Source organism: Pituophis catenifer, unplaced genomic scaffold (genome assembly GCF_029215685.1).
Source record: "Pituophis catenifer annectens isolate HBS135680 unplaced genomic scaffold, rPitCat1.0.hap2 SCAF_9, whole genome shotgun sequence".
Classification (NCBI taxonomy): domain Eukaryota; kingdom Metazoa; phylum Chordata; class Lepidosauria; order Squamata; family Colubridae; genus Pituophis; species Pituophis catenifer.
Genome location: NW_027256889.1, coordinates 10,640,459 through 10,654,992, shown reverse-complemented (window position 1 = coordinate 10,654,992; position 14,534 = coordinate 10,640,459). Strand labels below are relative to the sequence as shown.

The window sequence follows — 14,534 nt, the reverse complement described above, 5'->3', positions numbered from 1 at the left end:
GTGCAGGAGGATGACCACGCCCACCATGGCCACGCCCACCCAGCAACCAGGCAGAGAACCCCTGGCTAAAATTTTTGAAGCCCACCCCTGGCTCCCATCCAAATGCAAATCAAGTCTGACCCTCCTTAGAGTCAAATTTTTCTCCTTGTTGGGGGGGAAAAAACCCCCCACAGGAGTGTACATCTTGCTTCTGAACTCCGGACTAGCGAACTTTTCCAAAGCTATAAATTTGATAGTCCAGAGTTGAGAAGCAAGATGCTGTTTGTCTCCCTGTGGTTTTCTCCCAACACTTGTATTTTAACGACTGATTTTATTGGAATAAGTTTACACTCCACCTGTTTTTAATGGCAGTAAACCGCCTTAAGGTTTATTTTGAACAGAAAGGCAGGGTGTAAATTCAGTACTTAATTAAGAAAAAAAAAAAAAAAGTAAACTCTGAACATAGACTTTGTGTTATGTGGTGGTGGTGGTGGCCACGGCAGCGGATGAGTTTTGCTCCATTAGTTTCAGTTTTTCTTCTGTTCGTTCGCCTGATTACCTTTGAAAGTTACCAAAATCTGTGGCCGTTGCCATTCCTGATAATAGCAAATTGCATTGGGTAGCTTTTGCATTGCACGAAGAAATAGATAATATAAGTTTGTTTTGTGTCTATAACCGGCCACTTTTCACTGGGTGATTCTAAATGGTTATTATAGTAACAGGAAATTCTTTCTAGTTTCCTTTAATGATGACTATGGTATTTTCATAAGCCACTATCTTATTCCCTTTTTTGGAAGGAAAAGTAATACACGTTTTAGTGTTCCCCATATAAAACGTATTTCAACACTTGGTTCAGCTTGGTTAATCATTTTCTGTGTGGCTTCTTATCGCTGAATCAGGATAGACAAAATTTAGGTTCGATGGTGAAGCCCTTTTGTTCTTGTGAGTATGTGCATGTCCATACATATATATACTTTTTAATAGCTAACTCAGATTTATTGCATTTTTTCTTCTGGGCAGATTGCAACAGTTCTTTCTTCAGGTACACAAACAAAAACTGTGTTTCGTTACTGTGCCTTAGGACTAGAGCCCAGGAGACAGAAATGGAAGGAAAGCAAGTTTTTAATTAAAATTTAAGAAAAAAAAACTAACAGGAATTGGTTGACAGGAGATCATCTCTTTGAAAATTTGAGAGGGATGTTCCTTTGTTTAGAGCAGGGTGTCAAACTGAAGACCCAGGGGCCGAATCCGGCCCGTGGAGTGCTTAGATCTGGCTCTTGGGGCTGTCCTGGAAACAGTGAAGGATTGGCTCGCGGTGTTTCCGCCAGCGAAAATGGCACCTGGGAAGGCTGCATGAGGCCCTCCCGAGTTCTGTTTTCACTGGAAGGGGCTTGCAGGAGGCCATCGCAGCTGAAAACGGAGCTCAGGAGCCCATTTCCGCTGGCAGAGTGCTCGAGCCTCCACAGGCACGCCCGACACGAGTGACGTCGAGCTGACCACGCCTACCCTGACCATGCCCATCCCGGCCCCCCAAGGTCAAACACAACCCTGGTATGACTGGAATGCTATTGCATTCAGCTCATGTATGAACAGAATAACAGAGTTGGAAGGGACTTTGGAGGTCTTCTACTCCACCCACCCACCCCCGCTCCTGCAGGAAACCCTATATCATTTCAGACAAATAGTTGTCCAAACTCTTCTTAAAAACCTCCAATGTTGGAGCAGCTACAATTTAAATGGATTAAAAATGGATGCTAAATCAGATGATCTCTAAGATAGTTTCCTATCTATCATCTAAAGGACTTGGTAGAGTGAAAGGTGAAATGAATTACGTTGTACAATAAATATTACATGAGCCCAATACGGGCACCACGACCTCATATTTTAAGAGGGTGTAACTTGAGGGCAGGCAGTATATGAAGTGGTAGGATTCAACTGTTATCATCAAATCAAGTACAAATAGGAAGAGAATGCTAAGACTGTAAAGAGAGCTTAAGAAACTATTAGAAAGTGTCACCTGGTGTACAGGGCAAGTCTTCCTTTTTCCTTAACAGTTTCCATGATGACATCAAGTGTCCATATTTACTATGGCAACTTCCTATTTTGAATGAACGGCACACAAGCAATGTTATCTGGAGGTAACCTGTTCAGAAATAATTGTAAGAAGTGATCTATTCCTCAGGGTTGTGTCACCTTTGTTTGTAAAGATGGATTTTGAGCGTCTGCCATTGAGTCTTTGTTGGCTCTTAGCGACCATATAGATTTTAAGGATTGGATGACTTTAACAGTATCATTTATCTTTTATTTTATGTACACTGAGAGCCTATGCACCAAAGACAAATTCCTTGTGTGTCCAATCACACTTGGCCAATAAAAAATTATATTCTGTTCTGTTCTGTTCTGTTCTGTTCTGTTCTGTTCACTGTACTGTACTGAACTGTACTCTACTCTACTCTACTCTACTCTACTCTACTCTACTCTATTTGACTCTGCTCTACTCTACTCTACTCTACTCTACTCTACTCTACTCTACTCTACTCTACTCTACTCTATTCTAAAACGGCCTCTGGATAAACTCTAAGGGGCTTTGGAGTGGCCTCTTCTAGATTATATTTAGAATATAATTTAGGGTCGCTTTGTACAGATATAGTACATGCCTTTTGAGTGTTGTGCTGGGCACTGGATTCTAAAAAGGAGTGGATGAAACTAGAAAAGGAAGGTCTGGATTTAATTTATTTTGGCTAAAATTGCAGTGAATCTATTATTTACTCTGTAATCATATGTTTATACTTTCTCCTGTTACATTAAAAATTGCAGTTCAGTGTTTATCAGCAAATGATTTTGGTGATTCATACTGTGTTAACTATGGTTCTTATTTATCCTAGCTCGAAGTTTTGATTTGTTTGGATCTTTAACGTAACATATTAAATTATTCATAATTAATGATGTAAGGAAAATTGTAGCCACTTACAGGTTATTAAATCTCCTGTATGTTTACCTCTTGTATATTTTATATTTTAAAATTCTCTTTGCCATTTTTTTTTATCCCTATAGTTTATCGCACTTCTGTAAAACTTTTATATGGAAAAAAAACAAGCAGGTGAAAAATTACATTGCAGCAACTTTTTAGAGAGTTGGAATTGCTCTAAAAGGCTTTCAGAGTTGCATGCCTTGGTTACTTCTCTGTGAGAATACAAATAAACAAACAAAAAAGCTCTTTTTTTTAAAAAAATTGATTTATATGCCGCCCTTCTCCGGAGACTCAGGGCGGCTTACAATGCGTTAAGCAATAGCCTTCATACTTTTGTATATTTTATACAAAATCAGCTTATTGCCCCCACAAACTGGGTCCTCAATTTACCTACCTTAGAAAGGATGGAAGGCTGAGTCAACCTTGAGCCTGGGGAGATTCGAACTTGCAATAATTGCAGACAGCTGAATGTTAATAACAGACTTTTAGTCCTAGAAGAATTAATGGATTCAGATGAAGCTACTGGATTGTCTTTGGAATGCATTAAATCAGGGGTGTCAAACTCAAGGCCCACAGGACAGATCCAACCCACGGGGTGCTTAAATCCGGCCTGTGGGGCCGGGCTGGAAATATCAAAGGACCAGTCCGCGGTGCCTCTGCCAGGTAAAACGAGCCGCGGGCAGCACCCCCCGGCCCATTTTTGGCGTCCTGCAGCACTCTGCCAGTCAAAAACGTGCGGCCCGTTTTTGACTGACAGAGTGCTGCGGGAGGCTGAAAAGCCATGCGGGGGCCTTGGGAGGCCCCTGCGCGGCCCGTTTTTGGCCGACAGACAGGGGTGGGTTCTACTTACCTTTACTACCGGTTTGCAATGGGGCCGCTCAAGCGAAGCGAGCGCATGTGCGCGCTCTTCTGCACATGCGCAGAATCGTTCTGACGATGTCGGGGTCAGTGGGCGGAGCCTCCCGCCAGTTTTACTACCGGTTCTATAGAACCGATGCAAACCAGGGGCAACCCACCACTGCCGACAGAGTGTTGCTGGAGGATGAAAATGGCTTATTTTTGGCCCGTTTTTGGCTAGCAGAGTGCTGCAGGAGGTCATGGAGGGTGAAAATGAGGCATGGAGGGGGGGCGCACTGGGGCTCCCCACTCCCTGTTTTGGCTGGTAAAGTGTTGCAGGAGGCTGTTCATGTCGAAAATAGGGCAGAGGGGGCCACGCGTGCCTTCCCTGTGCCCCGTTTTGTCTGGCAGGGTGCTGCAGGAGGCGTTTGTCCCATCTCTCCCCCCGTTGCTCCCTGCCCCCCCCCCCCCCCCCCGGGGCTGCGGAGGAGAACTACAGTGCTGATCCAGCCCTCGAAGAAATCCAGTTTGACACCCTTGCATTAAATCAAGATCTGTGGACTTTAAAAAAAAAGTGCATTACACATGCCTTTGAATTTAAATTGTCAACATAGATTGGATGTTGTTTGCAAGCCGGAGCTTGTTTCTATTTAAAAAATAAAAGCAAAAACAAAAAACAAAACCTTTGAGATCAGATAGCCCTTTAAGAAAGACTAGATCCAAGTGTGGGATCTTGGTAACCTATCTGTTGTCTAAGCAACAAGAATGCAAAGTCTGCTCTGGGGATTGGAGTTAATGAACCATTGCTGTAAGTCTCCTATGGCTTCTGTGTTTCTCCTTAGAGAATAATAAGTAAAATAGGCAGCCAAGAATTAGTCTAGGAGCTACGGAAAAACAACCAAGTAATGGTTTGCTTCTCGAGAAGGATTCTTTTGTTTTGTTGTTTTGAGTTGGAATTATTCTGTTATCATTCCATCCATGTTATTGTATAGGGAACGCTGGGCTCATCTTGAGAAAAAACAAACAAATTGGGACCGTTTAGCACAGAGGTCCCCAAACTTGGCAGCTTTTAAGACTTGTGGACTTCAACTTTTATCAAGCTGGCCTGGCCTAAATCTTCCCCTTTTTAAATGTGGAAATTTTAAATTTTTTAATTTTTTTTTTAATTTTAAATTCGTCTTATTTATAGGGGTATGGGTAAGGCGTTTTAAATTGGGGAGCCATTTTAGATTTAATTCTGTTTTAAACGTATTTTAATTGTTTATATTGTATGTTTTTTAATTTTGGCTGTTCACCGCCCCGAGTCCTTCGGGAGAGGGGGCGGTATAAAAATCTAATAAATAAATAAATAAATAAAATAAACTTCAGCATAGCTGGCTGGAGAATTCTGGGAGTTGAAATCCACAAGTCTTAAAGCTGCCAAGTTTAAAGACCTCTTTAGCAAAATCTAAGAGCCTTGGTGGTGCAGCAGACGAAAGTCCTGTTAACTAGCACCAGCTCCCTGCAATTACTGCAAGTTCGAATCTCACCAGGCTCAAGGTTGACTCATCCTTCCATCCTTCCGAGGTAGGTAAAATGAGGACCCGGATTGTGGGGGCAATAAGCTGACTTTGTATAAAAAAGAACACCGCTTAGGGGGGCCCCCCGAAAGCCCTACTAAACAGGTATATACAAAAGTATGAAGGCTATTGCTTAACGCATTGTAAGCCGCCCTGAGTCTCCGGAGAAGGGCGGCATATAAATTGAACTAACTAACTAACTAACTAAATAAATGACATGAGCTAGTTCAGAGAGCTGTTATCTGTTGGAGAAGTGACATCTGGTATTGACTAAGTTCTATCCTTCTTCTGAAGGGACTACACATTCTGGACGTGTGACCCCCCCCCTCCTTTCCACCCCCCCCACCCACCCACCCCCCCTCCCTTCCAGTTTCCTGGTTTTTGCTTTGCACCAACAGCCTTCCACTTCCTCTTTAAATTGGCTGAATGCTATTAGCTGGAAAAGACTCTATATATATTACTGAGTTAATGCCAAATTTCATCCGTCTGCCTTAGGGCTGGTTAGCTTGGCTGCGTGCCCCGGTTCTAACTTATCACATCTTTTTATTGTCTCTGATTCATCGCAGAAACTCTTACTGAAATTGGAATCAGACAAATCCTGCGCTCCAGGAAACCAGGGTTTTTACCATAGTTCTGCTGAATAAACAAAGCTGCGTTAATAGGAGACAGGCGGCCATATACGTTTGCTTAATAAATAAATAAAAAATATAATGTGTGTTGGCACCGTATTTTTAAAAAGATTTCTCAAGTGGCCACGTAGCTGAGGAGTTAGCAAGCTGGATAGGCCCTGTTTCTCTCTGAAGAGCAGGAATTACCGTATTTCAGAGTAGAAGATGCACCTTCCCCCCCCCCCAAAAAAAAGAGGGTGAAAATCTGGGTGCGTCTTATATTCCGGATGTAGCCCCACCCAGCTTCTTTGTCTTTCCTCTTTCCCTTTCTCCTTTCCTGCCCCTTCTTGCATGCTCAAATGCAAAAGGGGAAACATTTCTCCTTTTGTTTTGTTTTTAGTTTTGATAGCTCTCTGCCAACCAAAATGGGGAGCGCCCCCCCATACCCCATTTTCAGCTTAGATGGCCTCCTGCAACACTCTGGCAGCCAAAATGGGGCACGGGGGCGCCCATGCATGGCTCCCCATGCCCCGTTTTTGCTAGCAGAGCCACCGCGGGCCGGTCCTTTGCTATTTCCAGGCTGGCTCCATGGGCCAGATCTAAGCATCCCGTGAGCCAGATCCGGCCCAAAGGCCTTGAGTTTGACATCCTGGTATAGGGCTTCTTGCCTGAGCAGAGGGTTGGACTAGAAGACCTCCAAAGTCCCTTCCAATTCTGTTATTCTATTGGCATTGGAGGATATGGTGTTAAAAGAAACTCCATACCTAGATTGGTATCAATTATCAAGAGCCGTGGTGGCGCAGTGGTTAGAATGCAGTACTGCAGGCTGCTTCTGCTTGCTGGCTGCTAGCAGTTCAGCTGTTCAATTCTCACTGGCTCAGGGTTGACTCAGCCTTCCATCCTTCCGAGGTGGGTAAAATGAGGACCCAGATTGTTGGGGGCCATATGCTGACTCTCTGTAAACCACTGTAAAAGCAATGTGAAGCGGTATAGAAGTCTAAGCGCTATTGCTATTACTTGACTGAGCTTTATAGGAATAGCGGTCCAGGATCCAGCTCAATGAAAACCCATGAGGCTCAGGTCTTCTATCAACCCCCATCATTTTTACTTAAGGTTTCAGTGACAATTTGCCCATCTCTTAAAAGTAGATAATTACATTTTATTTGTAGAAGCTGTTTTCTTCATTGCAGATGAAAAATTCATCTACGGTAGACGAAGAGATCCTGAGGACCAGTTGTTATTTTTACAAATGGTGCAGATATTGATGTACCTGCTTTCTAAGGGATTAATTATGTGCTTTTTATTCCTCTCTGTTATTTGTAAACAAAGGTGGACAGGTTGATGAAACCCAAAACGCTAGTTACACTTTTTTTTTTTTTTTACAAATCCATGTTCTTGTTACAAGGCTTGCATGTAGCTCTTACCCATATGTTTGCATATGGATTTAAGGCACATCTGTACAATGCTTCCTGTGCTTCGCGTTCTTCTTGGTTAGTAGATTGGATGGTTTCGTTCTCTCCTGCTGGATGTATGAAGTGGCTCCTTGGTAGGGACAGAATATCTTTTTTTAACAACGGGAGGGCAGCATTTGGGTTCGCAGAATCATTTTTTATTGTGGGTTGCACAGTCGGCCAAGTGTTTAGACTGGATTTGGCATTTTTATCTACCTATCGCGTCGAGTCTATAGAGATTCTCAATCGTCCAAGTCATGGTTGTCCCAAAGGCGCCTTTTTCAAGAGGCAACTGGCTTTTGTTTTTCCTTGAAGACGTTTTGCTTCTCATCCAAGAAGCTTCTTCAGTTCCGACTGAATAGTGGGGAATGGAAGGATTTATATTGCAGTCATCTGGTTGTTTGCACTCTTTCGGAAACCCTTTGGGGCTACCTAGCAAGTCTTTTCCAAAAATAAACCTGGGATAGGGAGATATTGTTCGATGGTGTTAAAAGGGGTCATTGAAAGATGTCCAAGTAAAATTGCCTTTTGCGATTAATTGACTGATGATTTTGTTAATGCCAAAGATATTCAAGTGGTGCGCCAGATGTTTTAGGATTGCACCCAAAGTGTATTATTCCTATTTTTTTCTTTCTTTTGCCACTGTCATTCTACTTCTATTTGCAGGCCTGTGGTAAGTTGCGAATTTCTCTTGCGTTCTGCTGTCTCCGGGTTCTGTCACACCACTATTCAGACTTTTTCACCTTTCTGATCGACAGTTGTTAAGTCTGGGCAAGTGCCTATCCCTTTGAATTCTAAAGTAGAGAGATGCTATTTCTTGCAAATATTCCAAATTGACCATTGTTGCAACTTTACAATATTGTTGTTTCTAGTCAGTTGTTGTTGTTAGTTGCGAAGTCGTGTCTGACCCATCGCGACCCCCTGGACAAGGTTCCTCCAGGCCTTCCTGTCCTCTACCATCCTCTGGAGTCCATTTAAGCTCACGCCGACTGCTTCAGTGACTCCATCCAGCCACCTCGTTCTCTACCGTCCCCTTTTTCTTTTGCCCTCAATTTTTTGCAGCGTCAGGCTCTTCTCCAGTGAGTCCTTCCTTCTCATTAGGTGGCCAAAGTATTTGAGTTTCCTCTTCAGGATCTGGCCTTCTAAAGAGCAGTCAGTGTTGATCTCCTCTAGGACTGACCGGTTGGATCGCCTTGCAGTCCAAGGGACTCACAGGAGTCTTCTCCAGCACCAGAGTTCAATTCTTTGGCGCTCTTCTAGTCAGTATTATTAGTATTTTTATAAAATCAGAATTGTATGACCAACCAAGTCAAACTGGAACCCAACTGGCAAAGAGTGAATCAGCTATTAATCTACACAAGCTCATACAGAAATCAGAAGGAGTGTGGCAGCACCTTTTCAGATTTACAAATTTGATTAAAAGCCATAGTGGTTTGTGAACTTCTGCTCACTTCATTAACTTCAGGGCCATGGAACTGTAGCTTTTAATAAATACCTTTTAATAAACTCTATTACAGTAGTTTGAAAAGATGCCACAAGACTCCCGATTTTTGACGACCATAAGAGGAAGATGTCCCCCTACAAAGCTTGCTGGAGATACGATGCACATGCAAACCATGAGTGTATATGCCTATGTTGCTTCCCAGATACCACTTAGTTGATCTCCCTGCCTCCTCCCGCTCTCAATGCTTTAGGAAGTCTTGCCAAGCAGAAATAAAGGCCTTTCATAGCGAAAGAGTAACCTTAAAACATTCTTATGGGGATTAGCCAAATCCCAAGCAGAATGGCTTTTTCCATAAGAATCCGATTGAGTTGCAGGTTTCTTCATGAAACATGATCATTAAGGAAATTGTAAGAAGGGTACTCTTGGCCTAGCCTTTGGGAGCTGGGTCCTTCAGATCTTGCTTCTCTGCTAGTGGAAGGGGATCAGACGTTGCTCCAGCTAGTGAAAAATCACTTATTTTGCAATTTTCATTCCTCGATGATGATGTGTTTGAGGTGAAGAAATATGAAAGAACTGGGAAGGACTATTTGTCAAGCAGTTTTGGTTTTACGCTTTTTGAGTTCATTCTTCCTTACTCACTGTTTAAAGAAGATCAGGGTTGGGCAATCCCTAGAGGAGGGACTCTTCCCCCTGCCCCATATTAGTCTTTTTCCAGTATTACCTCTACTTGAAGACGCTGAGCTTATCAATCGAAAGGTTGGCAGTTCAGCGGTTCGAATCCCTAGTGCCGCGTAATGGGGTGAGCTCCCGTTCCTTATCCCAGCTTCTGCCAACCTAGCAGTTTGAAAGCAGGTAAAAAATGCAAGTAGAAAAATAGGGACCACCTTTGGTGGGAAGGGAACAGCGTTCCGTGCGCCTTTGGCGTTTAGTCATGCCGGCCACATGACCACGGAGACGTCTTCGGACAGCGCTGGCTCTTCGGCTTTGAAATGGAGATGAGCACCGCCCCCTAGAGTCGGGAACCACTAGCACATATGTGCGAGGGGAACCTTTACCTTTACCTTGGAGACTCAGAATATAAATTCAAGGAATAAGATCTCTTTTAACAGGGCTGGACAGTGTTCTGGACACTCTTTTGATGGTGGTTGGATTGATGTGCTGGTGGAGATCCCAGGAAGAAGCTGGCAAAGTATGGTGAAGGACGGAGGGGAAGAGGAAGAGGAGCAAGAGAAAGGGGGCAAAGGGGTTGGATTTGGGGATTTTCAAGGAGCTTTAGATATTGCGACAGTTTCTGGTGGCTGCATGTTTGGAGAGCAGGGAGGGGAGGAAGGTTGGGGAGATAAATGCAGATCAGGAAGGTAAGCAGGAACACGAGGTCCATGAAGTATATTTTCTCAAGCCTTTGTCTTAACTTGGGCAGCAGCTCCATTGGGACTTTTATTAATTTATTACCTGTTAATGAGCTACATCCTGTTCTGTTGCCTGAATTGGTCAGTTTTATTTCATAAAGATCAACACGTTTTTATCAGGCCGTTATAAATTCCACATCAAAGTCCAACATGGGCTCGCAGGTAAATTGCCTGATAATACACTTAATAGATTTTGGGTGTGATATTATAGGATGAGAAATTTGCTGGGAGCTTGGGAGTTATAGAGGAATTCAATGCCACAAGTATTGGATTTCATTCCTTTGTGGGAAGGAAGGAACACAGTTCATTGCCTTCATAAGCCAAAAGGATCAAAATCTTCGAAACCAAAATCTTCTGTTCTGTTCTGAAAGGGGAAGAAGAAGATGCTTTTTCCAACCTTGAGTTGTTTTTTTCCCTGTGTTTCTTTTTCCGAATCTCAGGGTTTCTCTTAGGTATGTTCTGTTTCGGTGATAGCGCTGAGATCATTTTCATCGAACATTGATCAGTTTAATTGACTTAAGGGAGCCGTTATCTTTTCTTTACGAGCAGCCCGGACTTGTGTTAGAGGCAGCAAAGTAGCATTATTTGATTTGTATCCGCTCCTCGCTGGCTTTGCTGATCAGTGCTACTTTACTTGCATCCTGTTCTTTTTCCTCTCTCTGCTTTTGAAAGCGTGGATTAGGGATTTTCACTGTGCTGTACACAGGAAGCAATGTCAGGGCACAGAGCAAAGTTGAATAGCCCGTGCAAAAATGCTAGATGCTCAACATTTTGCATGTCAGTACAGGGTGGCTGAGTGGCTAAGATGCTGAGCTTGTCGATCGAAAGGTCGGCAGTTCAGCGGTTCGAATCCCTAATGCCGCGTAATGGGGTGAGCTCCCGTTCCTTGTCCCAGCTTCTGCCAACCTAGCAGTTCGAAAGCCCGTAAAAAATGCAAGTAGAAAAATAGGGACCACCTTTGGTGGGAAGGTAACAGCATTCCGTGCGCCTTTGGCGTTTAGTCATGCCGGCCACATGACCACGGAGACGTCTTCGGACAGCGCTGGCTCTTCGGCTTTGAAACGGAGATGAGCATCGCCCCCTAGAGTCGGGAACGACTAGCACATATGTACGAGGGGAACCTTTACCTTTTTACCTGGCTACAACCCTCCATTCCTTTTTGTGGGGCATGAACTAAGATATGTAGGAGAGAGAGAGGGGGAGAAAAGAGAGGGAGGGAGGGAGAGAGAGAGATCCACATCCCTGCAGGATCTGAAGTGATCTTTTTCACCCAACATACTTCACAGCAATTTGGGCTTCAAAAATTACTCATTAACTACACCATTTCAAGTAGTGGATTTGCCGTTTCCAAAAGGATGTCTGTAAAAGTGGAATTTATTTTGCATTCATGTACCAAATGACTTGATGCATATGACGCAGGCAGGGTAAAGTTTATCTCGACTGTCAAATAAATAGCTAATGAATGAAAAGCTACTGTTTCCCAATAGGAAATAAGATGAAAAGCTGTTATGTAATACAGTATATACTGTACATTCTTAATTAGAAGCAAATAATTTTCTGTATTTGCATACCAACCGTAAAATCAGTTTCTGCTCTCTCTTTTTTTTTTTGCCAGTTATGAAGGAAATCATGTATTTGTATATTAACGATGGAATATTACTTTAAAAAAAACCCACTAAAAGCAGACAAGAGTGAAACATTCTATAGAAGTCTAGCTTGGGACAGTATAGCAATTTTTGAAGATGAAAAAGGATCTCGTTGGAATTAAAGAAGTTTCTTCGTATGCTAAATCCCTTACTAAGTTTGGAACACAGCTGCTTTCTTAATAGAGGTTTAGAGGCAGGAGTTGTGTAAGAGATCTCCAAACAGCTGACAAGCTTTCTATAGCAAACTCTTTCTACAGGTAATATTCTTTCTAAGGGAACAAGCCCTATTAGACAGACTCGTTCCCCTTGCTCCCCACATAATCCTGTGACGTCTTACTCAGAAATCTGTCCTGCCATTTCCTTGTTCCTTCTTAATTGTTGCAAACTGGCATGATGTCAAGAACACCTGTCCTGTGTCCAGTAGGGTAGGTGTAACCAGATAATCCTAGTAAGTCTCTTTGGGCTGAATAGGAAAACAACAGTGATGCTGGCAGCCAAGGAATTTCCCTTCCTCCTTCTGTGTTGCAGTCCAGTCCTTTGAGTAGAAACCTTGTCGTGTCCCGGGGCTCCTGCAGTTCGGTAAACAAGGATTGAAGTTAAGAGCTTTGTAGGGAAGGGCTCATCCTTAAAGTAAAATAAGACTGGGTCTTATATTAATTTTTGCTCCAAAAGGCACATTAGGGCTTATTTTCTGGTTAGGTCTTTTTTTTGGGGGGGGAATACGTACTAAATGCATCCATCTGGCTGACAATCTTAACTGGAGCTTATTTTTGGGGTAGGGCTTATATTACGAGGATCCTGAAAAATCATGCTAGGACTTATTTTCCAGTTGGGTCCTATTTTCGAGGAAACAGGGTATATAGATATACATAGAGATATGTGTGTGTGTGTGTGTGTGTATGTGTATCTATGTATGTACATGTATATTTGTGTGTATGTGTATATGTATATATGTGTATGTGTGTGTGTATGAATAATTTATATATGTTTAAATCTGAGAGTGCTTCAGTAGGGAGCAACCTTTATTTTCTTTAAACGTCGATGCCATTTTTAACGGGTGATTCTGGAAAGTGAACTCTCTAATTCCCCCTTTTCAACTCCCAACAGGTTGGTTTTCCTCCACCTCCCTAATTGCGGCCCCAGCATTCCAGCCCAGGGACACCATGGACAGATGATCTTGGCTCTGCGCCGCCATGCTACAAATGCGTGGCCGCTACCTGCTGCTCTTCCTGGGGGTGCAGCTGGTGGTGATGGCCCTGCTGTACCGCGAGGGCTACCGGAAACGCGTTGCTTATTTCTTAGGCATTTTTTGCAAAGGGGGCACATTGACTATGCTGAGCGGCTTCCCCAACGCGTCACTGCCGGGGGATGTCTACGCCAACCTCAGCCTGATTGCTCGGCCTCCTCTGCCCCCCGAGGAACTTCCCTACTGCCCCGAAGTCTCTCCTTTTCTTGGTAAGCGAACCAAAACTCTGCGATAATCAGTTCTCATAACCTTTGGGACCTGGAATTTGAGTTTTTGTGGCAAGGCTTAAATGTGTGGCAGAGGAAACACCAGCTTCCTTGAAAATAAGCCATAGTTCTAGACTATACTCAGGGCTGGCTAAGTTTAAAGGTTGCTTTGTTGAAAGGGCAGGTATGGGGGTTGGAGAAGAAGAAGGTGGAGGGAGAGGCAGGTAGTACATCCAATAGACCACGAGAAGCTTGCACAGGAAGAGCCCTGCTGGAATTACTCTTATCAAGGTCTGCGTAAAGAAGACTCCTCCCAACCCTTCTATGCTTTCTGCCTCGGACCTGGGTTATTTTTCAGGCACAGAATAGAATATTGGTACGCCTTATTTAGAAGGAAAAAAAGAGCCCAGACGCTCATATGTTGACGCTGGGCCACCCATTGAGTCTGCTGGTTCAAAGAGAGGATAGGAAACCTCAAACCTGCTGCAGCCTGACCCATTTTCTTCCTTGGTGTGTTGGCTAGGAATTCTGGGAATTGAAGTCCACCCATCTTAAAGTTGCCAAGTTTGGAAAATACTGCTCTAATTCACTGATCTGTGGGGCAGTAGGAAAGAAACGGACTAATACATCTCTGCTCGCCTGCAGGAGGGCCCATTCGAGTCACGCTTCCCTTGGGATTGACGCTTGAAGGTGTCCTACGGAGGAATCCCTATGTAACGAAAGGGGGGCGTTACCGTCCCCCCGACTGTGACGCCACTCACAAAACAGCTGTCATCATTCCCCACCGTAATCGGGAGCAACACCTCAAGTACCTGCTGTATTATTTGCACCCTTTCCTGCAACGACAGCAGCTCAGTTATGGCATCTATATCATCCATCAGGTATGGCATTGGTTCAGTCGGGGGACAAACTCTCCTATATTTGTCAGCACAGTTCTTGAAAGGAGACAAGTTTTCGGGATGAAAGCAAGGAAGTGGGGAGCAGGGATGTGTAGTAGGCAGAGTCGCCACCGTTTTTCCCGTTGTGGAAAACTGGCAGTCGCAGTCTCCAGTTCGATGTATGGGCTACACCTGTGGCCCAGGATTTTGTGCCTCAGTCAGTGGGAAGGAGGCTGTTCTGATGGAATGTCCACCAGAACATTCCCACCTGGTAATACGGAGGAGGGAGGGAGGACCATT

At 43.8% G+C, this 14,534-nt stretch overlaps 2 protein-coding genes across 3 annotated transcripts in view; one reads left to right on the top strand and one right to left on the bottom strand.

Annotated features, from left to right (window-relative positions):
- LOC139321279 (beta-1,4-galactosyltransferase 3-like) overlaps positions 1-14,534 on the top strand; it is a 29,234-nt gene that overhangs the window by 6,521 nt on the left and 8,179 nt on the right. For both annotated transcript variants that reach the window (XM_070949948.1, XM_070949949.1), the window contains exons 2-3: positions 13,012-13,359; positions 14,002-14,237. In XM_070949948.1, coding sequence (XP_070806049.1) covers positions 13,098-13,359; positions 14,002-14,237 — 498 coding nt within the window. In that variant the 5' untranslated portion in view covers positions 13,012-13,097. The remainder of the gene's footprint in view (positions 1-13,011; positions 13,360-14,001; positions 14,238-14,534) is intronic.
- Positions 12,458-14,534, bottom strand: part of LOC139321278 (dual specificity tyrosine-phosphorylation-regulated kinase 1B-like) — a 45,865-nt gene continuing 43,788 nt past the window's right edge. The window contains exon 12 of the transcript XR_011600763.1: positions 12,458-12,473. The gene's annotated coding sequence lies outside the window, so the exon portion shown is untranslated. The remainder of the gene's footprint in view (positions 12,474-14,534) is intronic.